This window comes from Dendrobium catenatum, unplaced genomic scaffold (genome assembly GCF_001605985.2).
Source record: "Dendrobium catenatum unplaced genomic scaffold, ASM160598v2 fragScaff_scaffold_390, whole genome shotgun sequence".
NCBI lineage: Eukaryota > Viridiplantae > Streptophyta > Magnoliopsida > Asparagales > Orchidaceae > Dendrobium > Dendrobium catenatum.
Genome location: NW_021318852.1, coordinates 5137538 through 5164685, shown reverse-complemented (window position 1 = coordinate 5164685; position 27148 = coordinate 5137538). Strand labels below are relative to the sequence as shown.

The 27148-nt window shown below is 35.9% G+C and overlaps 2 protein-coding genes and 1 non-coding gene across 3 annotated transcripts; all 3 read right to left on the bottom strand.

Annotated features, from left to right (window-relative positions):
* Window positions 1–1583: 1583 nt before the first annotated feature.
* On the bottom strand, window positions 1584–2529 carry LOC110097574 (zinc-finger homeodomain protein 8). The gene has a single exon (XM_020824023.2). The coding sequence runs from the start codon at window positions 2429–2431 to the stop codon at window positions 1781–1783; it is 651 nt and encodes a 216-aa protein (XP_020679682.2). The 5' UTR covers window positions 2432–2529; the 3' UTR covers window positions 1584–1780.
* Window positions 2530–6677: 4148 nt separating this feature from the next.
* On the bottom strand, window positions 6678–6750 carry TRNAR-UCU. The gene has a single exon. It is a non-coding gene; the product is annotated as a tRNA-Arg (tRNA).
* A 12239-nt stretch (window positions 6751–18989) lies between these two features.
* Window positions 18990–21076, bottom strand: LOC110097513. The gene is made up of 2 exons (XM_020823910.2): window positions 19935–21076; window positions 18990–19842 (listed from the first exon to the last, which is right to left on the bottom strand). Exons 1-2 carry the CDS (start codon window positions 20268–20270, stop codon window positions 19222–19224), a joined length of 957 nt encoding a protein of 318 aa, XP_020679569.1. The 5' UTR covers window positions 20271–21076; the 3' UTR covers window positions 18990–19221.
* Between the last annotated feature and the right edge of the window lie 6072 nt (window positions 21077–27148).

Genomic DNA, 27148 nt, shown 5'->3' with positions numbered 1-27148 from the left:
AGGGCCTCAAGTGGTGATCGGGCAGAAGTTCGGGCCTTAAGTGGTGGTCCGGTAGAATTCCGAGCCTCAGGTGGTAGCCTGGTGGTGCACAAAGCCTCAAGTGGTGTTCCGGTGGAGAAACGACGTCAGACGGTGGTCTGACGGAGGTGAGGGCCTCAAGTGGTGGTCCAGCGGAGCAACGATGTCATGCGGTGGTCCGGCGGAGGTGAGGGCCTCAAGTGGTGGTCCGGTGGAGCAACGACATCAGACGGTGGTCCGGCGGAGGTGAGGGCCTCAAGTGGTGATCTGGCGGAGCAAAGACATCAGGCGGTGGTCCGGCGGAGGTCAAGACCTCAAGTGGTGGTTTGGAGGAGCAACGACGTCAGGCGGTGGTCCCGCGGAGGTCAGGGCCTCAAGTGGTGGTCCGACGGAGCAACGAGGTCAGGCGATGGTCCGACGGAGGTCAGGGCCTCAAGTGGTGGTCCGGCGGTGGTCGAGGAGGACCTTGTTCCTTCTCTTCTTCCTTCTCTTCTTGCTTGGATCCCCCTTTCAAGAGAAATGAGGTGTCTATTTATAAATTTCTGGAGTACATGGCCCGTAAATAGGTGAGATATCAAAATGGAGAGTGGTTGGATGGACGATTGATATTGAATCCCTTGATCATGGACCGTTCGTTAGACATTTGAAGTTCTTAATGATGTCGTAATTCGGCGATATTGGGTTCGTTGGATTTGTCTCGTCGAGCCGCTCGATTCGGCTATAAGCACGTTATGTTTGCAAACCATTTGGTAATCCAAATTGTGGTTCAAACCTTCCAACAACGCTTCGGGTCCTTGCTTTGGACTCATTTGGGCTCGGATTGAGTCGAATTTGGTGTCGTTGGGTTCGTATTTCCGAGACGTTCAGTTTGACTATAAGTTTACTAAAATCGGAATTCGGATGGTCCCAATTTTAATTTTTTGAAAACATATCAATATTATACAATCATAAACTTTGTAGTTGTTCCATATAGTCGTCATTTTGCTAGTAATTTTATTGCCAAAGAATTTTTTTTAAAAAAAAATTGGCAACATTCCATTAAAAAAATTTTGTCTTGGCTATACCATTCTTATAAAATTTAATTGATCGAGCATCTAATTGAGGATTCTATGTATGATCGTACAGCAAATAATAAAAATAAAAATAATAAAGGGTATTTTTGACGCATGCATCCTTTTGGGAAACGGTATCCCACCACATTCCTCGTTTCCCGTTTTCGAGCACGGCGGTCGGGCTGACGGGGCGCAGCCATTAATAAGCAATCCCAACGCACCGATCTCGTCTTATCTCTTCGCCATCCATCATTCCCCCAACTAATTCTATATTTTTCCCTTTTTTTATTTAATATCTTACACCTCAACCCCATCATTTATTATTAAATTAATACCACACATAATGAAATATAATTATGTTTATTTTCACTTTTTAAAATAATATTATCACTCTAAATTTTAAAAACACAATAAATTTTAACTCTTTTTTTAAAAAAAAAAATTTCTTAAATTTTAAATAATTATTTATATATTATATTTAGATGAAATATATATAAAAGAACAAAAAAAAAATTCATTTATAAAAACTCTTATATATTAATAATATAAAAATCCAGCTCCGTTCATTCTTCTCCCAACGGCCGCAACTCCGGCCAGAATACACTGTCTAATTTTTTTCCGGGAGAAGGTATTAAAAAAAGGGGGAAAAAGAAAACCCTAGGGATTAAGCGAATTTCCGAAACTAGCTTGGAAATGTTGCCGGAATCCGATCAGACTCGGATAGTCGGAGCGGCGGCGTCGGCGGCAGCCGCGGAGGAGGGACCGTGCCCGGCGGCAGTGGTGATAGCAGAGGTCGAGAGATTGTTCTTGTGATTATGCATCCAGACCTTAAGAGCATGGCGCTTTACACCAATCTCGACGCAGAACTCCTCGAGCTTCTCGTCATCGTGTTTCTGGATCCGCCACCCGAGCTTCTCGGCGAAGATCCACATCTTCTCCTTCTGCTCTGCGGTGAACTTTGTTCGATATCTCTTCCTCATCGGCCCTTCTTCCCTTCTCGGCGGCGTCTCCGAAGCCCCTCTTCCGGGATCGGGTGAAACCGGTGTCGGGATCTGGTGGAAAGGAAGGGGCGGCGGTGGGAAGAAGGCCACCGGCGACGGTGCCGGCAACATTGCATGTTTCAGTAAAGGGCGGTGGGTCGGGGACCCTTCCCGCCGGTGGAAGTTGCGGTGGCATCCGCACGCGGCGCACTTGAGAGATTCTTCCTCTCCGGCCATGAACTCGCCGCAGCCGTCGTAAGCCTGCCCGCCCATCGCGGCGGCGTGGTTCCGCAGACACTCGCGATATTTGCTGTCTCCGGCTGCGGCGGCAGTTTTCTCGGCTGCCGTCGACTCGACATAGGGAACCAAGCTTAGATCCATTGTCTCTATTGGTTTCTCTCCTTATGCTTCAGCTTCAGCTTCAGAGTTGATGAAAAACACAAACTGCTGAGCGTGCTGCTTCTCCCTCTGAAGAGGACAAGAAATTATGCTTTTATAAAAGAGGAATTTGTGCAATAATATAATTCAAATAAATTTGACTTAAAATACAATGATATATTTTATTTTTGGAACGAGTTATTAGCTGCGTCACTAATTCTCGGCTAATTCAGAAGAGGCACCCACTTTAAGAACCTCTTGACCCGCATTTGATTGGACTCCACTTAAGAGCAGCTGTCGTTCAGGGGAAATCAAACACGAGTTGAGGGGTTTCCAACTGCATTCGCCCACCAATCAAACTAAACAATGGTGGTCATCAAAATTTTAATATGAATAAATTTTAAAATTTTAAATTATTTTGTAATATATAAAATATAAAGTTTTATTGGTATAAAATATCATCTTAGATGATTTGGTCACATAAAATATTGATCTTCTCATGACTCATTTAGGAGATTAGATACATTAAATTTGATCTATATTAACAATAATAAGAAAAAGTTTAAAAGTATTAGAAATACTATTTTTTATATTTATTCTAAATTAAAATTTTATTCTTAATAGAATATAGCTGAGAAACATTATTTGTATTTAATAAATTTTCACAAAAAATTACTATTGTGCAGAAAGAAAATGATATTTTGGTTTAATTCATATTAATATATTATATTTATTTTAAATTAAATGCTATAAATTCTCAGATTTATTCTTAAAAAAAAGATGATGAGATGTGGTCCATCTACTTTGAATTTATGAAGCGGTTGATAGTAATGGAATTGACAATTTTAACCCTACGTTTTCTTTGCGGTAAAGCTAAATAGAGCCAGCCTTAACCGGGACATACTTTATGGTCATTCAGATCATGGTCGAGCTCACTTCATCACCAAATCATAGTTCAATTTTTTAATCATGTCCACTCACCCTATGGTTATTGGGTTCGGACACCTGATCGCAGCTTACGTACGGTATTCACAATACTGAGCAGTACTGAGCTTGGTACTGTAAAGTACTAAGTACCGAGTTCGGTACTGCTTAGTACTGATTAGTACCGAGTAGGAGGTGATGAGATGCATTTTCATTGTGCTCCGAACACGTCCGGTGACCGGACCTAATAATTTGCCCACCCAATGGCCAATGCTTGACTAAAAATAATTAGAATTTCCAATTAACTATAATCTCACTTAGTATCATAATTAATATAAATTAATTATGCATATTAAAATTTAGATAAACATGCCTTAAAAGTCTTTTTTAAATTATTATTTTTTTATTCTTATGTGATCATAAGAAGTCTAATTTGGAATAAGAGTTCCAATCCGCTCGCCTTTAGACATAAAATTAATTGAATAATATTATTATTTATCTCAATAATGATTCGTATCTAATAAAAAAATATTTTTTAAAATTGATTTTAATGAATGAAATTTATTATAAAAATAATTTAATACATAGAAATTAAGCTTTGATAAAGAAATCCTAATAAAAAGAAATATTATTTGAAGTGTCATGAATCATGCTAAATCTTTTTAAATATCTTACTTTGTCTTCGAGCTGATATATAAGCTTATCATCAGAATAATGTGATAGGCAATAATATTTTTGTCAAAGTTGACTCAAATCCTTATGAACTCCTATGTGAAGGAAGGCATCAAGTATAAGTAGAGCCGACTTCCCTTGACAAATTTGCTTTAATTAATGTGCAATAATATTTATAATTAATTTGCTTATTTTATGTTGAATTTTTTTAAAGGGACAAAAAATCTTATTTATAGAATTCTTAAATTAATACCACTGCAAGCTAAGGCTTGCCATGCAAACAAACTCCCACCTAATTTATTAGCTTAGTTTTCTTCTATTAGTTATTATAATTTTTCTCTGTTTTTTTTTTTTTAAATAGGGTTAGAGAGTCCACTTCTTAAGTTGATTTTATCATTTAAAATATTGGTCTTCTAAAGGAACTTTTATTACGTCCTCTGACCGGACGTAGCTCTACGTTCGGTCAGAGGATTGTTACTCAGTTTTTGCTTGGTATTTGGTCGGTATTGCTAGGTATTGTTTGATAATAATGAGGAATACCGCTCTGTGAAGACCAATACCGAGTAATACCGAGCAATACCGAGCAATCCCAAAAAATATTGAGTCTTTCTAGAAAAACTCGGTATTTTTTGGGATTGCTCGGTATTACTCGATATTTTGTCTTCACATAATGGTATTTCTCGTTATTGTTGATATTGCTCGGTATTTCTCGTTTTGTGCCCGCGATCTCAGTGCCAGCCGAACATAGCTCTACGTTCGTTCACCGGACCAAATAAAAGTTCGTGAAATGAACTGATTAAGAGAGTAGATGTATTAAATTTAATTTATATTAAAAAAAAAAAGAGATAATCAGGAATATCTAAAAAGATTTAGATTTCTTTTGGGAATGTTTTCTCACTAATTCTTAAAGCAATTTTTTTGGCATAAATTTTTTTTAAAATAAAATTTTTGTATTATAAAGTTACTTTAAAAATAATAAAAAAGTTGTCTCAAATAAAGTCTTAGGCTTTGTTTGGAATGACCTTTTTAGTATTGAATTTTTATTTTTTGTACTAAAAAATTATTTTAAGAAGCAGTAAGAATGATGTCCCAAGAAAAGCATTAGTTAGAAATTATCTTTTTTTCTATTAAATTTAAAATAGAATTTGATTCATAATAACCCATGCATTGAGAAAAAATTTGAATATTTTTATTGTTGTACTTTATTTTTTGAATTTTCATTAATTTTTACTAAATACTTAAATGATGATGTGGCACATATTTTTTTAATTTTTTAAAAATAAAAATTTATTACAACATATAGTATTTGTATGGTAAAAAAAAAATGACAATGACCCAATGGGTGAGTTAACACGCAACCTATTTTACCTCATGGTTAGTCCAATCAACCGAATCACGTGGTGGGCCCCATATGGAGGCAGGCGGGTGGGGCCTTCAGCCGCAACGTGATGAGGAGCACGTGATGTGCCCGCCCTGCCATAAATTCCTTTCACGCCTGACCCAACAGCCACTACTTAGCTTCATGCTGAAAGGTTAGTGAAGGGAAATTTTGCATTATTGTACTTACGGTTAGTTTATTTGCAAAATTGCCCCTCTTAATAACGCAAAATTATTTATGATAAAAAATAGATGAGAAAACATTTTCTTTGGGACAACTCAAAATATAAATAAATTGCATAATTAATTTTTTTATTAATTCAAGTTCCATATTATTTCGTAATAGCATTGTCCTTTTTTTTTTAAATAGGAGACATGTTAGTGCGATGCCAAAAAAAAAAAAAAAAATTATGGTGATTGATGTTAGTGAAGGGAATACGAAGATATTGATGTGTATGATCTAAAATGATCGTCGACTTTAAATACGAGACGGAGTTAAAAAGGCTTCAGAGTTCGATTCAAATAAATAATAATAGTTTGGATGAATTGAATTCTTACGAGTGATTGGAGGTGAGGGAAGCTCTCTCTTGGAAGAAGGGGAGAAAGATGATCGACCTAAAAATAGTGATGCGTGACGGAATATTAAGAATGAATTGATCGTGGAACTAAACGGTACATGATCAAGGGAATCAACATCAACTGTCCATTCAAACCACTCACAACATATCCTTGATTCTCCTCCTTTCGACCTCCGTCACATAATAACTGCCTTTTAGACCACCTCATCCGCTGACTATGAACCTTCCGAACTCCGTTGGTAGACTATGATCTTTACGACCTCCGCTAATCATTGTGAAAGAACTAACTGTAGCAAAAGTGATTTTCTCAAATCACTTTGCATCGCTATCTTCTTTTGTATTTGATGCCTTTTGAAAGTCCTTTGGGTTTGGTTTATGTGATTAAGACCTTACTTAAAAGTGGACAAAAACATATAATCAGTATCTGTGGGATTTAGAAAGAAAGTGTCCGATGAGATCAGACCTCCTTTGTCGATTCTAATTAATGGAGATGGAACCAATTCGTTAGCTATTCTACTAAGCATGACTGTGCATTCTTATTCATTTGAATAGAACGGACAACGCAAATTCAAATATGAAAGCTCTAACTTCGAAAGCTAATCATTCGCTAAAAATTAAAAAATAATTAAGAAGTTAGAGAAATTCCATAGAAAATCAATTATCGAAAAAAAAAATAAAAAATTTGATACTTACATAAGCACGCCCGGTGGGACTCGAACCCACAATCGCCTGATTAGAAGTCAGACGCCTTATCCATTAGGCCACGGGCGCTGTGGTTTACTGAGGCGTAACAAATTTTATATAAATAGTAATATTGAGTAAATTTCTAAAATAAAATTTTTAAACAAAATTTTCTCATAAGTAACGAAAAATAATAGTTAAAAACTGTCATTAATCTTATCTTAACAGAATAATTTACTATTATAAAATATACTTAATAGGAGCATCTCCGACTATATTTTAATTTGAAAGCATATTTGTTAAAATATGCTTTCAAAAAATAAGCTTTCGAAGTTAGATCATCTTCGACTAGTTCCTTTCCTTGTTGGATCAAGGAACCCTAGTTTTTATCTATGTTCTAGTTTGTATTAGGCGATTCTTTCTTTCTTTTAATGCAAAATTACATTTCTTTAAAAAAAAAAAAAAAAAAAAGACTAGATTTTATTCATATATATATATTTGAAAATGATGATAAAATTTTTTTCTAAATGAAGCCTCAGTACTGTTCTTAATTGATTTTTTGTTTTATTTATTTTATTTATATTAAAATACTAAAACAAGCAAATACTTTTCATATTATGATATGAATATATTTATTTTTTATTTTGAAAACTTGAACTCCTTTAGTTGAAAAAGAATACAGGTACATGTGGTAATTGAGTGCTTTCTGGATCCAGCGCAAGAGTTTTGACTTGCCCATTGGGTGATCATATAAAGCTAAGATGCTTTGCTCCCTCATCTACAGTACCTCGATTTTTTTTTTTTAATAAATATCATTACTTCTAATAAATAAGCTCACCATTGGAGTGTTTCGATTATAATTTTTACATAAAAAGTTTAAATATTTTGGGCGCTTAAATTTCAGATCTTTTACCAAGTAAAAAGATTTTTTTTTTAATTTTTTACCAAGAAAAAAGTTGAGTAGAGCTATTTATTACATTTTATCCCGGTTTAATTATTTCTATTTTAAAAAACAGTAAAGAGTAAGTAAATAGCCGTGTAAAACAAATTTGGAGGACTGCTTGCTTCTGATTCCAATCGTACAATAATGGCAAATGGCCTGCGGGTACCCACCCCAACAAGGAAAGAAGAAGCAACATAGGCTATTCAGACACTCTCCAGTTATGTGGAATGGCGTGTCTGCTTCTTCTTAAAGTTTTGCCTTGTTCTGAAACATCTGTAATTATCCACTGTTGTTTGTTCGGGTGGTGAAGAGCCGGTTTGATAAAGTCTAGATATTTGGTTCGAATCTCTTGGCAAGCATTAAAAGTCTTAAGTGTTGGCCCATGTAAGTTGATGTGGGTTGCATGTTAGGTTGACCGGGGTTTTCACTGGTCTAAGAACAGTGCTTCCTCGTCACAAAAAAAAAAAAAAAATCTGTAATTCTAGACTTTCTTTTTTAAAGTACACTTTTTTACTATAGAAAAAGATTAATAAAAGGGGAACTGATGCCAATTAATCAGTGGTACAGCAATCGCAAATATAAAACGTTTAACTAAAGTAAGCACAGTAATTCAAAAAAGAAAAAAAAAATCCAGAAAGCATATATGGTTGGTGATTCTCTTGGGACTTGTTCAGAGTTGTACTTTGTCCTTCTAAAATAAGAGAAATTATTATGTGCGGAGATCAGAACACCGTCTGGAGGCCAATCAGAATGGCCACGTCAGAGGTACCAAGCCACGATACCGAACGAAGGGTGATGTGGCGCATTCTAGTTGGTCTCCGGACAATGTTCGTCATCCGTACAGAATAATTTTTCCTAAAATATATACATCCATCAAGAGACCTTTCTTCAATGTTTGAACAAGTAACCTGGACCGATCAGTTCGACTGTTTGAACCTGAAATTGGTTGCTTTGCAGTTTGACTTGATTGAATTGGTAGACTTATTATGGACCAAGTTAAAGTTGATCAAAATAGGTGAGCAGATGTGACCCAAGATATAGATGGTTGAATAGAATTGTGACTCTAGCAGCAATGACTGATGATAAAATAATCATTAGGATGTTATAATATTTTTATATGTAATATATTCATATAATCAGGTTATTTGTCCAATTCATTCGGCTTGGTTTTTAAAACATTTACCTTTTTGCCTATCTTTAATTCTTAGGAGTACATGCAAGCATACACCGTATACTTTTGGCTATTAAAAATATGCTAACTTGGCCGAAAGACTGAAATCAACATTTTGACAATACACAGAACCACATTTCTGCTACATATCACAAAAAAAAGGTCTCAAAGTCCTTCCACAATGAATGCAATCACTTAAATATTGTGTCATGTTCAGTGTGAGGTCTTTGTCGAGCTGAAACAATGGCTGCAAGTAATCAAGATGAGTCATCGCAGAAAAACAGGCATACAGCGCTCCAGAAAACAAAGAGGCAAACATTCATATTATCATTATATTGATCATCAAGGAAGCTACAGGAAAACGTCTATATATATATAAACCCCAAATTGTAGATGATAGAAGGAAGATCAGTTACAACAATATGACAATATAAAGAAATATCAGGTTAATAGTGTTGCGTCCTGGAATATTCGCGGCGGTAGAGAAATATATAGTTTAACGTCTTAGCATTGTACGAAAATCCAGCACACAATCAAATAAGTGAGAGGGTGTAGCGTTCATAAGAGACAGCAGAGTTTTTACGTGGAAACCCCCTGAAAATAGGGAAAAACCACGGGGCCTGGCACAGTTTGAATGAATCCACTAGTATTTGTAGTCGATTACAAACACTACAGGAAAACCCGTTATTACCGGCGGACACAATCCGCCGGAAAACATAGATAATCCGATGGAATCATACGTTTCCGTCGGACTTTTCGGCGGAAATTCATACGCCGGTTTTGGCCGCGTCGATAAATTATTTCCGGCGCGAAATTGGCGTCGGAAATATTTCCGGCGCATGATCCGACGAATTACCGGCGAAAAAACGGATCATTTTCGACGTTGGAAAACACCTTAATTCCGGCGTCATATCCGCCGGTAATTATCGTCGCATTATGCGCCGGTCATTACCGGCGGATATGACGCCGCAAGGTGCATGTACGAAACCCACGACCTCTCTTGCGACGCAAAGTATACGCCGATAATTACCGGCGGAATGTGCGCCGGTACATGCGCCGGCAGTTTCCGTCTGAACAAAGGCGCCGAAACACACGATACGATTCGTTGCATCGTCGTTTCCGGCGAACTTCCGGCGCAAAAGCCGTCGGAAACCTGTAGCATTGACAAAAAAAAATTTCCTTCTCAGCCAACAATCAAATTTCCACACCTGCAAACAAATACAAATAACAATTCCACCACAATTCAATTCGAATATATAGTATTCTACAACATTTCATCAACAATTTTCCACCACAGTTTCACAACAACAGTTTATAACATTTAAAAGGAAACAGTTCATATATAACAATCAACATTATATCAACAAGATATACATTCACAATACTCGGCTCGGCTCGTATTCATTTGCATTATGAACACGTATTAAAACTTTCTACATACATAATCCTTAAAAACTTAAATATAGGTATTATTAACGCTTTTCTTTCTAAAACTCTCAAGAGAACTTCTCTAGACTTTACACATGTTTTCTCATCAAAACTCACAAAATATATGTCGCTTCATATGGTAGTCCTACCCAGCCATGAATCCAAATTGATTTGAAGAAACAATAGTTATATGCCCGTAATCTATGCTCAATAACTCCTCTCCAATAATGTTAAATTATGACACATCAACTTAATTTCTATAATTCATGCACTGTTGTACATCACCTTAATTCTTAAAATTGTAAAAAATCACTCCTTCACTTCAATTGCATCTTTTTAATTCTTTATAAATTCATGTTAGTGATAACAAAAGATATGAACTTAATGCTAGTCCTATATGTAATCCCACACGAAATAGCCAAAAAAAATGTAAAAAAAACCTTCAAATCCCTCTTCTATGTTCTTATCAAAAGAGAACAATATCATCAACAAAAACATGCACCAAACTACATCCTCTAGCAAATGTCTAGTGATAACCAACCTATGACTATTGCATAAAAACGATATTGAACTAAAGAGGCTTAATTTATCTGTAATCCACCCGAATCGTCAAAAAAATTTGAAAACATTATTTACACTGTCGTGTTATCCTCGGCGTGCGCTAGCGGACTAGAAGCACAGATGGTCGTGACGCGACTAGAGAAGGCAGGTCCTGGGAAATCCCTGGTGATCGTCGACGGCTGAAAGTTCCGGTGACCACGTCGGCGACGTTCTACCACGGCGAGCGACGAACGGCGACGGAGGGCGACGAGTGAAGCAATCGAAGTGAGAGAATGGAAGGAAAAGAATGACGGCCAGAGGGGTTCGGGTTCGCGAAATAGGGCTTCTACCGGCGGAACTTCCGCTGGTAATGGCAATAGTGACGTCGGTATAATTTCCGACGTATAATCCGTCAGATATATTTCGTTGAGTTTAAATAAGCCGGCGCACTATCCACCGGTACCGTAAGCCGGAATAGTTCCGCCGTAACATGCGACGGAAATGGTTCAGGCATCCCTATACCGTCGGTTTTTCCGGCGGACAAGGCGTCGGTTCATTTCCGACGTATGTTGCGCCGGAACAGTTGACGCAAACCTTACGTCGAACAAATCCGCCGGTGACTGCGCCGTTTATTACCGTCCAAAAGTTTCCGCCGGAAAATCCGACGGTATTCGCGTGTTTTCCCGTAGTGAAATGAGGCCCTTCCTTGGGAAAAGGCCTTGGCTTGATGTCACAAATGTACATCATATAGAGTGTATTACATTTTGGGAGTTACAATAGATGTATTTGTTTTGTCAGCATGATCATAGTCGATAGGATTGAGGTCGGAAAGACCGTTGCCTGGTGATGGGGGTCAGAAGGACCATAGTAGGCGACGAAGGTCGGGAGGACCGTAGTCGGCAGGAGACCGGGGTCTGAGTGACCGTTGTTTGGTGATGGAGGTCGGAGTGACCATAGTAAGCGACGGAGGTCGGGAGGACCGTATTCGGTAGGAGACCGGGGTCTGAGTGACCGTTGTCTGGTGATGGATGTCGGAGTGATCATAGTAGGCGACGGAGGTCGGGAGGACCGTAGACGGCAGGAGACCGATGTCTAAAAGATTGTTGTCTAGTGATGGAGGTCGGAGTGACCATAGTAGGTGACGGAGGTCGGGAGGACCGTAGTCGGCAGGAGACCGGGGTCTGAAAGACCGTTGTAGTAGGACGGTACTCTGGTAGAACTCTAGGCGTCAGGTAGTGGCCCAGCAGAAGTCCGGGCCTCAGGTGGTGTTGCGGCGAAGGTGATGGCCTCTAGCAAAGGTGAGGGCCTCAGGTGGTGGTCCGGCGAAGCTCCGGTGGTGGTCTGGCGAGGCTCTGGCGGTGGTCCAGCGAGGGTCCGGCGGTGGTCTGGCGAGGCTCCTACGGTGGTCCGCGCGAAGTTCCGGCGAGGCTCCGCGATGGTCCTGCGAAGTTCCGGTGGTGGTCCTGCAAGGGTGAGGGCCTCATGTGATGGTCCGGCGGTGGTCGAGGAGGAGCTTCTTCCTTCTCTTCATTCTCTTCTCCTCTTCTCTTCTTGCTTGGGTCTCCCTTTGTGAAGAATGAGGGCTCTATTTATAGTTTTTATGGAGTGGCATAGCTCGTAAATAGGGGTGAGATCAGGGGCGAATAGGAAGTGGTTGAATGGACTGCCGATATTGAACCCTTCGATCGTGCATCGTTCGTTGGACATTTGAAGACCTTAATGATGTCGGAATTCGGCGATCTTGGGCTCGTTGGATTCGTCTCGTCGAGCAATTTGCTCATCATCGATCTCTTTATTGTGAGAGTACATAAAATATGTACGCTGTCAAATTAATAGTTGTATCCCTTCCATAGTGATTTGTTGTTATTTGTCAAGAATGTAATTCATAAATACAAATATGTCATAAGGAAGGTCTTTCGATATAGAGTTTGTTTCCATGATAAAAATACCATCAATGATAGAAAATAGACTCGCTATGAAAAGAGTTTGTCTTGATGTTCATGCTAAAGGATATGAAAATTCATCAGGCAAAGAAAAAAATTCATCAATTCTAACAAATCCAGGAATCTAAAACTGTAAAGGAAGAAATTACTAAAATAACACATGATAAAGCACACCAATAGGCTTATTCTTAATAATTGATATACCTTTCAGGACAAAAAAATTTAAAAATATTCAACCGTTTTGTGTATGATTATTTAGATTTCTTTGAGTGTTGACAAATTTGAGAGCATGATGATCAAAATTCAAAAAAACTTTTTTATACAAAAGATTATATCTCCAATGTCTCAATGATTGAATAATGCTATGAAATTTTCAATTAAAAGTAGAATACCATTAATTAGATTCATTTAACTTTTATGAAAAAAAAAAAAACAATGAGATGATTTCCTACCTTATGAGTCAAAACCAATCTCAAATGTTCCAAATGCTTTGCATCATCAAAATTACTACGTGGGGTCGGCTACATGAATCCTTTTTTTCCATTGTCCTATTAAAAGACAAATTCTCGTTTAAATCTAATAAAGAAAGGTCATTCCTAATATTTTATAACCAAGTCTTTTTAGGTCTACCCATACCTTTCTTAACATAAGTCAAATCTAATACCTCTACTCTCCCAACCGGGTCGTCGAAAGGCCGCCGTTTTATGTAACCAAACCATCTAAGGCGATTCTCTCTAATCTTATCTTCTACTGATAAATTTAAGAACATGATGATCAAAATTCAAAATAACTTTTTTATACAAAACATTATATCTCCAATGTCTCAATGATTGAATAATGCTATGAAATTTTCAATTAAAAGTAGAATACCATTACTTAGCTTCATTTAACTTTTACGGAAAAAAAAAAACAAAGAGATGATTTCCTACCTTATGAGTCAAAACCAGTCTTAAATTTTCCAAATGCTTTGCATCATCAGAATTAAAAATCAAAAGCATCAAAATATATAACAAAAGAAATCTCCAATGCATAGACAAAAGACATAACAAACTATTCAAACAAACCATTAGAGTTTTAAATGTAGTTTTCAATTCATCATCTACTCTAATTCTTATACAGTGATAATCACTATGGAGAAGTGATCCATAGTTGTCATATAACCTTGGGATAGAAAACTTGTATTTAAATGTAACTTTATTAAATGGACAACTATCAACACACATTATCCAAAAATTATATTTCTTAGGTGTTAATAAAAAAAAAGGGGCTCAATATAAGTACTTTAGCTTTCTTATAAAACTCCATTCTTGAGAATAGAATATCTAAATTCATGAGATAAAGAAGAACAGATTCAATGTTGATTGTTTATAAAAGAAATACAAAACATGCAATACAAACTGAGAAATAAGGATTAAAAAAAAAATAGCCCAGAACTTGAGCTATTCCTAAGCATGGCATAATATACTCGAGCAAAATTTGCAGCATTTTAAAGTGATAATGTCTTATTTTCTTAAAAAAATGTACAGTATGTCGTATGGAATAAAAGAATGAATCCCTCTCAACTCTCTTATTACTTAAACCCCCCTCCCTGGAACAAAAAAAAAGTGTAAGTGCAATGAAAAAAAAATTGAAGGAAATTGCAATGTTACTGCATTGCAGAGGATGCAACCGAAGAATGGGGAGGAGAGCAAATTCACTTACCATCCACTGGAGTTTTGAGGAAGTAATGACATCATAAGGTGAAGAGTAGGTTAGATTCGAACCAAATCTTGAGGACGAAGTAGCAAAGGAAGCAAAAGAAGATAAGGAAAAGGTAATCCAACATCTCAAAAAACCAAGTCGAACCATGTCTCTGGCTAGGGTACGTACTGGTGGTCGCTCCTACTCTTTTCCTCCTTTCCATCCATATTCAGCTAGGGCTCCCGCGTGGCGCTCGATTCTTCTTCTTTGAAAGGTTATTGTGTAATATACGTATATTCCACATTGTATTATACCTCAATGTGGCCTTCTTAGCTATAATTGAGTCGTTGGACTTGACCTAAGAGTTGATTTGGGTCCTATTAGAGTTAACATGCATAGAGCTTGGGGCAAATAAGGCTCAATGCATGGGCCAAATAGGAGATCAACTTCTTTGAGAATTGTAGAAGCAACATCACCTTTATAATTGCGGATACCTATCAATGCATGGTCTTATCTTTTCTATGAAGTTTTAAGTTATCTCTTAGAACTAATGCTGATGGCAAAATTTATTGTTGTATTACTTTGGTTTTATTTGGAACAGTTTTCTTACCGTTTTCAAAAGCAGCTATCAAATACAAAAATTTTAAAACTATAAATTTTTATATTAAAAAATTAATTTTGAAATCAGTAAGAAAGTCGTTTCAAACGAAGCATTAATTAGGTGCAAGAAATTGTGTGAGAAATAGATGTTGGTTTGACTTATTTAGGGCATCTCCAACCGAAAGCCATACAAATGTATGATTTACTTCCTTCACTCCATCCGATCGGCAAAAATATATGGCACTATTTGATTGCGGTTAATAGAGCAATGCCAAACGCTATTTTTTTTTTTTTAGTTTGAAAATTAATTATTTATTTTAAATATTTAAGTTTAGAAATTTTTTATTAATAGTTAATAAATATATGGATTTTTTTTTAATGTTTTGGGGCGAGCCCATGGATCAATCGGGCCTTCATAATCTGATTTGGTACAGTTTAACGAAATCAACCAGTAAGAATTTTTTTTTATTGTTTTAATGCTATGATTAATTAGATTTAGGCTTTATTTGAAATACTTTTTTTTACTGATTTTTTAGTAGCTTTTTAATAAAAAAATTTTATAAATTAAAAATCTTTATATTAAAAACTTGTTTTAGAAAACAATAACAAGTTGTCTCAACTCTCAATCGAAGCCTTAGTATTTTACTAGAGATAAACTATATTGATCAACTCATAAGCTATAAAAACATATTGATTAATAGGAAATAAAAAAGTTAGAGAAGGCTTAATTATATATTTATAGTTGTGCATAATATTCAATTTTTTATTAAATAAGTAAATAAAATTCTAATATTTGATTACAATTTGAATACTACAACATTACTCATTTTACAAATTCAAGACCAAAATATTTTTAAGGGAAGCATTTGAGCATGAGTCTGCCCATGATTAACATAGCCTCTCCGAAGGAGAAATTATTTGGTGCTCGGTCCGAACGTAGCTATATGTGTCTGTGCTCCACGTGTAAAGATTTATTTGAAGTCCGGACATAAATCTATGTCTGGACTCCGCACCAAATAATTTCTCTCTTCAAAGACATTTGAAAATTAGAACAATATATATATAATTAGCATGGCCTCTACGCAAAAATGACACGAAGAACAAATTAATTTGACACAATGTATAAATGCATGCTAAATGAAGCATGTAAGTTATTTATCCATAAAAGTTTAGCATGCTTTACTAGAAGTTAAAAATTGTAATAGAAATAAATAATTTAAGTTCCATAAATGCCCTCAACTAAAGCTTCAATTTACATAAGACATTTTCATGATGCCTTCTTTATTATATTAGCTAAAAATATGCCATTGGTTAGTGAGAGTAAAACATTCTAATTGCTTTCTTGTCCATACATATTTATTTTCTCTATTATTGTCGTATATTTAATTATCTTATTTTTTATATATAGAAGAAATAATAATTAAAAAAAAAAAGGCCACTTATGCGGCCATCGTTGTCTGAGGTTATAGTGGATGGCTCCGCACAAAATCTTTTTCTGCTCATAAAGAGGATGGTCCATAATGCTATTTAGGTATAATGGATCCAACGGTGATCTCTGTGGTTAATATGAGGGTCACCATCCTTACACTTACTCAAAGGAACACGTCACGTGGCAATGAATTAAAGGAGGTTTGTTATGGGGTCTTGTCAACATTTTAATTTCAATTTCTTTCTTTTTTTTACTACTTTGATCCATAATACTTTGCTCTTTTTTAACTTATTTTAGAGGGCCGGGTTTGATTTAGTCTTCATTTGGGATGATTTTCTTTCTACTTCTTAGAACAACTTTTTAGTATAAAAATTTTAATTTTGTACTATGAAGCTGTTTTATGAAGCAGTCAGAAAATCGTCTCAAATGAAACCTTAGATTTCATTTGGGATAACTTTCTTACTGTTTTATGAAATAATTTTTTAGTACAAAAACTTTAAATTTTAAAAAATTTGAAATTTACTTCATAAAGCTGTAAGAAAGCTTTCCCAAACGAAACCTTAATATTCTATAAATAAAAATATATATTTAGCAATATTAAAGGGTGTAAAGACACTCTTATGTTATAGAAAGGAAATTGGTTAATTAAATAAATTAATCAAATATTTCTATTTGTTTAGTGGACTAATTAAACACACAACATTTATGAATATGGAGCTAACCATAGAACAAAACAAGACCCCTAAAGAATGATAAGTACTATAAATATATTGTACATAAATTATGGATAATTCAAAGAAAAAAAGAGTGTGTTTCTCAATGATTCTTTAACATTTCTCATTTGTATTTAGATGCTTGTGTTTATCTATATTTTAAAATATATTGAAAGAGATAGTTTGAAAGCTTAGTTTTTCATAAATGTCTAAATAGGCTTTGGATTAAAAAGTCATGATTGAGCTAGCACCTATTGGATCTAGACTTCTAATATTCTAATAAATAGCTAGACAATCCATTATGGATCCCGTGGGACCATAGATAAGCATAGATATTGACTAATAGTTTAGCATCGCTCGAATATGACACAATCATGCTCATACGAACTTAAGCTATCCAAAAGTTATTATTGGCTTATCTCAAGGTTGAAATTATTTGGTTAACTTCTAAATGTTACATATGATCTGAAGGACCCAATCGACTGTTCTTGTTTATTATGTTAAAAGTGTAAATAAATGCTTAAGAGTGATTAATTAATCTAATCTTGCACTTGGCATGCGAATGTGGTTAAGGTTTACTATTTGAAGGTAATATTAAATCCAAATGACTATGGGTTTAGCCCAATCACCCATTAAGTTTAATCCCCGTAATTGATTAGACTATAGTCGTATTAACCCTATCATAAAACAGGATAAAGATTTAGCCATGATGGAGTATAAAGCCCTTGAATTATCTCAAAACTCACTAAGAAAGCCCAATTGAATGTTTATCTAATTGATTGAACTTCAAAGTCTCAAGATCTTTAATTACCTCCAAAATAAGTGAGTTGGGACTTAGGCTTTGTTTGGGACAGCTTTCTTATTATATTTTTAAAGCAGCTTTTTAATACAAAAATTTAAAATATTATACTAGGAGGCAGCTTTAAGAAGCAGAAAGAAAGCCGTCCCAAATGAAGCCTAAGTGAGCTAATTAAATAAGGTCCACCCCAATAATAGAATTATGTTTTAAATTTGCTACAAAGATTGTTATGCATCCTTCATTAAAGCCTTAAATTTAAGTTTATGGCTTAAGTCTAAGCCTTAGGTAATGATAATATCTGTTCTCTTAAAATTAAATCTCATTTGATCCATAAGTTTGAGTCTAATTATAAGAACAATCAACTAATTACTCTAATAAGGTGCTTAATCATGCAAGTTGAACTTGCAATGGCAAATCTAAACCTAAAACCTAATGAATTTAAAAATACTTTTAATTATGTGATTTAATCATTATTGAATTTAGTAAACAGTCATAGTTAATTAATCCTAAATAATTGAACTTTTGACTTGAACCATACTTAACCCAGCAGACATGCCCTTTGACTCACCAAGTCGTTAATTTGATCATTTTGACAATAGAATGGGAGCGAAATCCCAAGTCAAAATCTTATACTCTTATAGAAAGATTTGTCTCATGAAAATAGGATTAAAAATATACTAAAAGGGGTTAAATTTTTCTTATTGCTAACAAAGCTTGAGAAGGCTCATGAGCTCTATGATTCTTCTTTTGCTCTTTTAAAATTTCATTACATAAGACGGAAATATAAAATTTAAGATGCTACATAAAACATAAGTATAAAATTTAAGATGATATTATTTTAATCTTTAAAATTAGATTATTTAATCTTTCTTTAAAAATTCTATTGTAATTTTATGAGGCCGATTAAGATATTTTACATTTTTTTTGGCATTATGTGTGCTTGAAATTAAGATAATAATTTTTTTTAATCTTCTTGATATTTTGATAAAAAAATTATGATAATGTGATATTGAATTATATGATCATAAAAAATCATAATTTTACTCATAGAGCCATTCCTTCCTCACCTAATGTTTCAAGACATAATCAATTCATAAAAATACTAAAATAAACACAACTTAGTACATTATAAACTTTGGTCACTTATATTATTGATTGATTTTTTGACCGTTGGAAAACTGGATGAGAAAAAAACATTGAAATAAGAAAAACCAATTCTCATCCTTCTCAAAGGTCCCTCCTTTTCCCCATACCTTTTTATAACTGCTAATAACTGCCACCCTTCCTCTCATTCTCCCCCTCCTCGTTCTTCTGCCTACCTATGACTGCATATATCCAAAAGCTTCTTCCTCCCTTCCATAATCTCATCAAAGAAATCATCCAACTGCGCAGCCACACTCTCTGCTCCCGACCTCAACAGCCCAAACAATCCCTTCAAACTCTCCAACTTCTCTCTCACTTCCTCATTCTCACTTCCTCCTCCTCCTCCTACATTCCTCTCCGCCTCCTCCCTTAGCTCCTCCAATGCCGTCTTCACCTTCCTGAACTCATGCATAAGAATCATGGGCCTCCCTTCCATTCTCTCTACTTGCCCCACCACGCTCTGATGCAGCGTCCTCATCGAAGCCATGAATCCAGAACCATGGAGGAGAGAACCTTCCCTGACCGCCACCTCGTTGACACCTATGGTGCTTGCGCTGGGTTCCGGCCACCAAGACACCAATCCCCAGAGCAAGATAATCAGTAAGAATGAGCTTACACTTCTCATGGCGTAGAGCACTCCCCTGAATCCATTAAATCCATTAAGCTTCGATTCCATCTCCAATCTCGAATCCAGTCTCAGCGAAATCTGCTCGGTCCTTGTCTCCACCAGAACTCTGTTCTCGACCTCCAGCCCCGCCGCCTCCCTCCGGCAAACAAAAACAGCTCGTTTTACCTGCAGAGCAAATTAACACTAAGAAAGATAACGATTTGGAAAATAAGATGGAATTAGTGAGTTGTTTATGGAGGAATTAGTTAGAAAATGACCTGGTTTGCAACCCGGCTGTCAACGGAGGAAACTATGTTAGCTCCAGTAGTGGCGTAACTCTCCATGGCAGTGATTCTGATCTTGAGCACTTGACAAGCTTCCCAAAGGCGAGAGCTTTCGTCCATATACTCATCGAGCCACTTCTCTCCCACCGGAAGATGAAGCTTTTTCACCATATTAATGAGCTGGCAATGGAAAGAGCGGAGAAGAGAAACGGTACTTTGAATGAATTGAAGAGACATGAACTCCGTCGAAGCAAAGCTTCGCTCCAGATCATCGATGCCGTGAGCAAGATAAGAATAAAAGTTATTTGCTGAGCTCGAACCTGGCTTCATTTTCAAAGTGTGATTTTGCAGAGCAGAAGGTGATGGTGGTAGTAGAAAGGGGAATAGGAAGAGGGAGGTATAAGAAGAAGAGTCCAGCTTCCTATATTCTGAAAAGGAAAGCCTGTGAACAATGATGGCTGTTTCCTTCAGAGGGAAAAGTTGGTTGGGAATCTACCATTCTGCACCAATTCCACTGAAAACATTCTTCATATTTTCAATTCATTACCCTCTTCTCCTTCTTCTCTCTCCTCCTCCGCTTGTTTCTCTGTTTCCAAGAAGAAAACAGAGCAAAAGAAAAGTAGAGGCAGGTATCTCCTTCTTGGTCTTTATGATTCCCAGCTCTCGAGTTAAGTTTGAATAGACCGATGTGGAGTTCTGGGACCAGTGTGACTGAGTGCAAAAACAAGAAAGAAATTAAGTAAAGGAGCTAACTTTCTTCACCTGCTCCGCATCGATAATTCTCTTTCCCTTCTTGCTTCTAATTTACCCCGTAATTCTTATAGAAATTCAAACCCTAAAGCTCAGTTCTTTTCCACACTCTCCCCGAGATTATACTTATTAAGAATTAGTAGGAGGGGGTCTAATCTCTTTGGAATGTGGAAGGAAAATGATGATTTCCATGGAATCCATCCATATCTCTCGATTCCACTAGTCAAAATCTGCTTTTTAGATCGTCCCCGTAATCTTTTTCAAGCTATCAAAGCTTCGATTTTTGAGAGAGAATTGGGTGGGCGAGGACACAGGAGGGGCTTACAGGTGCGCTCGTGGGTTTTTGGAGAATGGGATCGATGCTTTTAGGCTTGGAGAAAGACACAGAATTTTGGTTTTTTGAGATCTCATTGGAAAGTGAAGGGCTATGAGCATATACACGATGCCTTCGTTATTATTTTATTTTATTTTTATTGTTTTTTTAACCTTATAATTTTAATAATACATAATATAATCGAAATTAATGGCTTGGCAGATTATTCCTTGCTTAGTAATTAAGGCTTCGTTTGGGACGGCTTTCTTGCTGCTTCTTAAAACGACTTTTTAGTTCAAAAATTAAAATTTTTGTACTAAAAAACTGCTTTAGGAAGCAACAAAAAAGCCGTCCCAAACGAAGCCTAAGTTTCTTGTGGTTACTCATTTGGTTAAGTGATTTAGCTGCACGTGACTTGGTAATTAATGCACCATACTCTTTAAATGTGTTCTTCATTTTTTTGCGTGTAAAAAGAGCAAGAGTAGGCTCCATTGCACTTTGATTTGCACATAAATTTTAACCTACCAACGATTAATCTCTATTACTTATATTTAGTTCTAAAAACTTTGGAATTTAATAGATTCTTATTCATATATTTAAGCAACATATTTAATATGAAATATGAGAATGTATGTTTTATGTATATAATATTTAGTTTTATGTGATTTCTTGTTGTTAGATATTTATAAGATTTGATAAGAGCCTAATTTGTTATGTCAAGGTGGAGGAACATATGATATAAATATGTGAGAAGTACTAAGATGGATGGGAATTTAGGAACTGGGCTGAAAGTTTCGTGGTTGTTGAGGCCATATTCTTGGTGGTTACCCTATGTCACAAGCCAAACATTGTATCGGACAATTGAGCTGTTGGCATTTCGTTTTGTTTTGAATGTCCAATGAGAGCCAAGGATTGGTTGATTGACTAGTGGAGGGACTAGGATCTAGGTACCTTGTTGTTGAAGGGGTAGAATTTTGGAAGTCATAGCTGGTCTTCAATGTTGGTGTTTGGATGCTTCGGTATAAGTGGTAGGATCGATAATATTGGAGGTATGAAGATCTAGAATTTGGCGGGGTTTAAAGGAACCCATTTGAGAGCGGGTGGTCATTGGATGAGTGGTTGGTAGATGGTTTGGAGGAGGTGGGTGTGGAGATGGGGATGGGATGAGTTCGGATGGGTTTGTGTCAAGGCATTTATAGCCTAATTTGCTAGTGGTTGGGTCAAGGCATTTATAGCCTTTGTATGATTGGGCATAGCTAATGAAGACACAAAGGGGGGATTTAGGTGAGAATTTGTGTCTTGCTGTAGGTGGGAGGAGAGGATAACAGGCACATCCATATATTTTGAGATGGTCGTATGTGGGGGCTTTGTGAAAGAGTTGATGTGGCGAGATATTGGAGGTGGTTGACGACGGTAGCAAGTTAATGAGGTATACAACGAAAAGGAGAGTATCAAGCCACATATAGCCAGAGATAATAGGGAAGATGAGCTGTATGTAGGAGGGTTCTTGTGGTCTCGAGGATGTGACGATGTTTTCGTTTTGTGAGACCATTTTGTTCTGGGGTATATGGGCAGCTAATCTGATGCTTGATGCCATGAGTTTGGAGGTGATTTTGTAAGTTATGGTTAAGATATTCGGTGCCACCATCACTTTATAGACATTTTATTTTGAGGGAAAGTTTATTTTTCCTATGGCAATCTGAAATTTGACAAAGGTAGATAAGACATTGGATTTGTGCATTAAAGGAAAAACCCATGCAAAACAAAAAGAATCATCTATAAATGAGACATAATATTTAAAACTATCCATATAAAATCTAAATTCCTTAGAGCACCTCAATCATTCCTAACTACTAATGTAGCATAATTGTAAATTAATGGAATAATAACAGTGCTTCACAAGTCAAAAATCTTAATAAAGAATAATTATCAAAGAATTCTAAAACTACTTATTAGATGCCTAAATTTAGAGAGGTGAAGTGTTAGAAGAAAAATTTAATGGAGGAGAAGAAGAATCGTTAAAATTACTTCAGCATTTGCTTGTGAAGAGTTGTTGTATAGCTTTTAATCTCCTTTGGCCTTCATGAACAATTGTTTTTTCTAGTGTTTGAAAAATGCATTTTGCTCCAATGTTATTTGAATATTTTCAGCATCAATAAATTATAGAAATTTGAGAGCACTATGTGGGGTGTCCATGGACACATAGAGTTCAGAAAAATGATCGTCAAATGAAATTCATAGATAGGGGTGTCAAAAGTTGACACGCATGAAACCTGACCCGAAAAAATCCGGGTTCGGGTCAACCCGTTTATGAAATGGGTCCGGTCCGGGTTCGGATTTTTGACCCGTATGAAAAAGCGGGTCGGGTTCGGGTTGACCCGACAACCCGCGGGTCGACCTGTTTTCCGCCCGTCACTCAGGTTGCGTCCGCGGTGCCCGTCAGGTTTCGTCTGTGTTAGGTCGCGGCCGCGTCATGGCGTCAGGTCGTGTCCGGATCCTGCATCACAAGTTGCGTCCGAGTCTAGGTGTCCCGCGTCCGCTGCTCGGCGCTTCCCGCGTCCCGTCCAAGCGTCTCGAGTCAGGGCGTCACGTCTAGCGTCCGCGTCCATGTCCAAACCTCTGGCCCGTCCAGGCGTCCCACATCCAGCAGTCCAGGCATCCCACGTCCGCGTCCAAGCATCTCGCGTCCGCTCCGCAGTCTTCGGCCCTCCGCTTCGCTTGGCTTCTGCGCTCCGTAAATGTTCGCGGGTCGGGTTGTGTCAACTCGATAACCCGCATGGGTCGGGTTCGGATTGACAAATCTGACCCGTTTGCAAAACCGGGTCATGTTAGGGTCAATCCGAACCCGACCAGTTGACCCGAATTGACACCCCTATTCATAGAGAAGATTAATAAGGTTGTCTATATATTTTTCATTTTCATTGGACAAGGAAAGTATTCATGGGTCATTTTTTTAATTGTTTATTCATTGAAAAAATATATGTCAAACGAACAAACTAAATTTAAGAAGTAAAAGAGAAAATAACAGCATGAAGATGAAAGTAATCACAATAAAGACATATACCAGTACATAAATATATAAATTCAGTGGCTCGATGAGATCTACATACAACCACAGTAACGTTCAAAGAGCGGTTATTACTTGTACTTTTTTTTTTCAAATTTATGATTTTGTACCACATTATTTCAAAGACTTAACGTATATTGCATTGCATTGCTCGACAATCATTGTCGATGTCCACCTTCAATAATTGTTGCTACCATCATCTAATTTCTATCATCCAACTATTATCAATTTGCTCGACAATACTGTTCATTTGTGGACACCTAACTTTTATAATCCATATAACAAAAATCAAAGAATTATTCTGCATTTTTCACATACTCCCAATCACTAAAAATTTTCCAACATGTATATATACACACACACTTATAATATTTTTTGAGTTTAAGTGAAATTAAATACTTAATATATTAATTATTTTTGATATGCTATAATATAAGGATTGTATTAATCAAACAATCAAATTATTTTAATCCTAAATAAATCACTCCTAATTTAAGATGAAAGAGGATTTGGCTAAATAATTATGAGAGAAATCTTAAAAGTACCGAATATATCATATTATTTAAAAAAAAAACAAAAAAAAGAAATTCTCTTTGCTAGTGAAAGGGATGTCGCATCTATAAACATCCATTGAAATCATTATCTTAAAAACAAAAGAATCAAAAGCAATGATTAGTATTGTCATTCCATTGATTTGTTATCAATATTTTTTTGTTCAAATTGAGAGATGATTGGGATTTGCCTTTGCATTGCAATTATTAATCACTCTCTTAGATTCAACATCTTATTATTAGGCCCGACTAAGAGAATCATATTTGAGCCTTGCATGTGCACTCCCTTCCAAACCACAATAATACTTTCTCCAAAATATTTTCATTTTTTTTTCATATTTTAATGCTCCATTTATCCAACTCATATCTCTTTTTTTTTTAAAAAATTGGCACAAATATTATATAAAATTATTCAGCCTCTTTGCTCTCTTACTCTCTTTCTATCTCTAAATTAATATAAATTAAAATTATAATAGACTTAAGTTAACTTAATAAATAACTTATCATTCAAATTTTAATCAGTGCTGTTTCCTATAACAGTTCTCCAGTACAAAATTTATTTGAAAACAACGAAGAAGTAAATCTTAATTTGAATTATTAGCATATTAGTTAATTTATTTAAAGAATATTAAAATAAATAAGTTCAATATATACTAAAAAAATTAAATAATTTGTATGTAAAATTATTAAGAAAATATTCTCCTTCTTTATAAAAGAGAGAATCATGACACTAACTCAAATTTTATGTTGGAATACATAATAAATTTTAATAATTTTATGATATATTGATAGTTGATGCAATTATAATTGAAGTATTCAATGATTGTTCATATCATTACAAATAATTTTTTTTTTAATATAAAGCAAAAGCATTTATTGCTCAAGCCTAGCTAGCTAGATGCAAAGTGAAGTGCACTATAGGTGTTAAAAATTTAATATGATATTGATTCGGCCACTTGTGAGCATATGAATTAATTATAGACTAAAGCTTTTTCTTTGAGAATCATAATCATTATTTTTATTTTTGAACTTAGTGTTCTCAAAAGTTTAAGATACACTAACAAAGATAAATGACAAAATTAATGATTGCAAGTCACATTCTAACCATTTTGGCTTCTTTACCAATCAATAGTATGACCAGATTATTGATTAACTTTTTTTTTTAATGAAAATTTTCATTTGATGTTGATGGATTGATGCACATCATCGACATAAATCATCGTCTGTAAGTTTGTTATACGTTGTCAACACTATAGGGATGATGCCAGCCAACTCCGTTGCCTAACTTCACTCTATGGGTGTCAATTTCGGGTCACGAGTCGGGTTCCGGTTGAACTCGGAACTGACCAACACTATTCAGGTCAACACGATCCTGATCATGACCCGTTTTTGTAAATTGGTCGATTTTTCGAATCCAAACCTGACCCACTTTGAGTTCTAGTCACCTTGACCCGACCCGCAGACACGGCAATGCCGACAGCAGTGGTGGGTCGGCAGAAGCGGTCCGACGACCGAGGACAAGACACGGGACGACAGGCAGGCGAGTCAGTGCGGTGGGCAGGTTCGGGATGCAATGTGACGTAGGATGGACGTCAACGCTAGCCTTGGGATACCATGTGAGACTTCGGGACTCTAGCGTACCGGCTAGACAGCTCATGTTAGGTGCGGTCAGCGAGGGCATGTTCAGTCAGTACGGGCAGTGCGGGTCAATCTCGGGTTTTCCGGGTCAACTCGAACCTGACCTGACTTTTAAAACGGGTCGAAAACTTTAACCCAAATCTAAAATTGGGTTGGATTCGGATCAACAGGAACCCAAAATTTTCGGATTGAATTCAGGTCAGATTTTTTGGTCGTGTCAAATATTGACATCCCTACTTTATTCACAATGTTGGTGCACACCATTGCCGAAAGAGCTAATGCATTTTGTTGACAGTTGACATCATTATTGATTCTGAACATTAACATTGAGATTACTATGTTATGCATCTTGTTTTTTGGTCTCTTTGACTCATAAATATAATTTGGGAAATTTACATTCATACCACTTTATAACATCCTATTTACATATCTAACACCTAAAACTTTAATATTACATGAATACCACCCTATATTATTTTAATATCAAATATACCACTTACATTTCTTTCCTACCACTCATATATTTCATTTTTACCACTTATATTTGATATGAAAATGAACTATGGGTGGCATGCATGTAATATTAAAATTTTAGATGTTAAATATGTAAATAGCATAGTATTAAGTGGTATGTATGTAAATCTCCCTTTTTTCGATGCTTTAAAGCTCATACAAACATCCAAAATAAAATTCATTATCAAATGTTCATATCTACTCTAACTATAACGTATCAATACATTTCCTAATTACTGAGAAAGACATTATTTGCAACTAATTAATTAAATTTCAGAAGGAAATTTTTTTGTAACTTTTATTTGATTGAGGATAGTTTAAATGACTTTTTTTAAGTTTATTTGGAAGTTGAAAATTTAAATTTTTATTTATTACA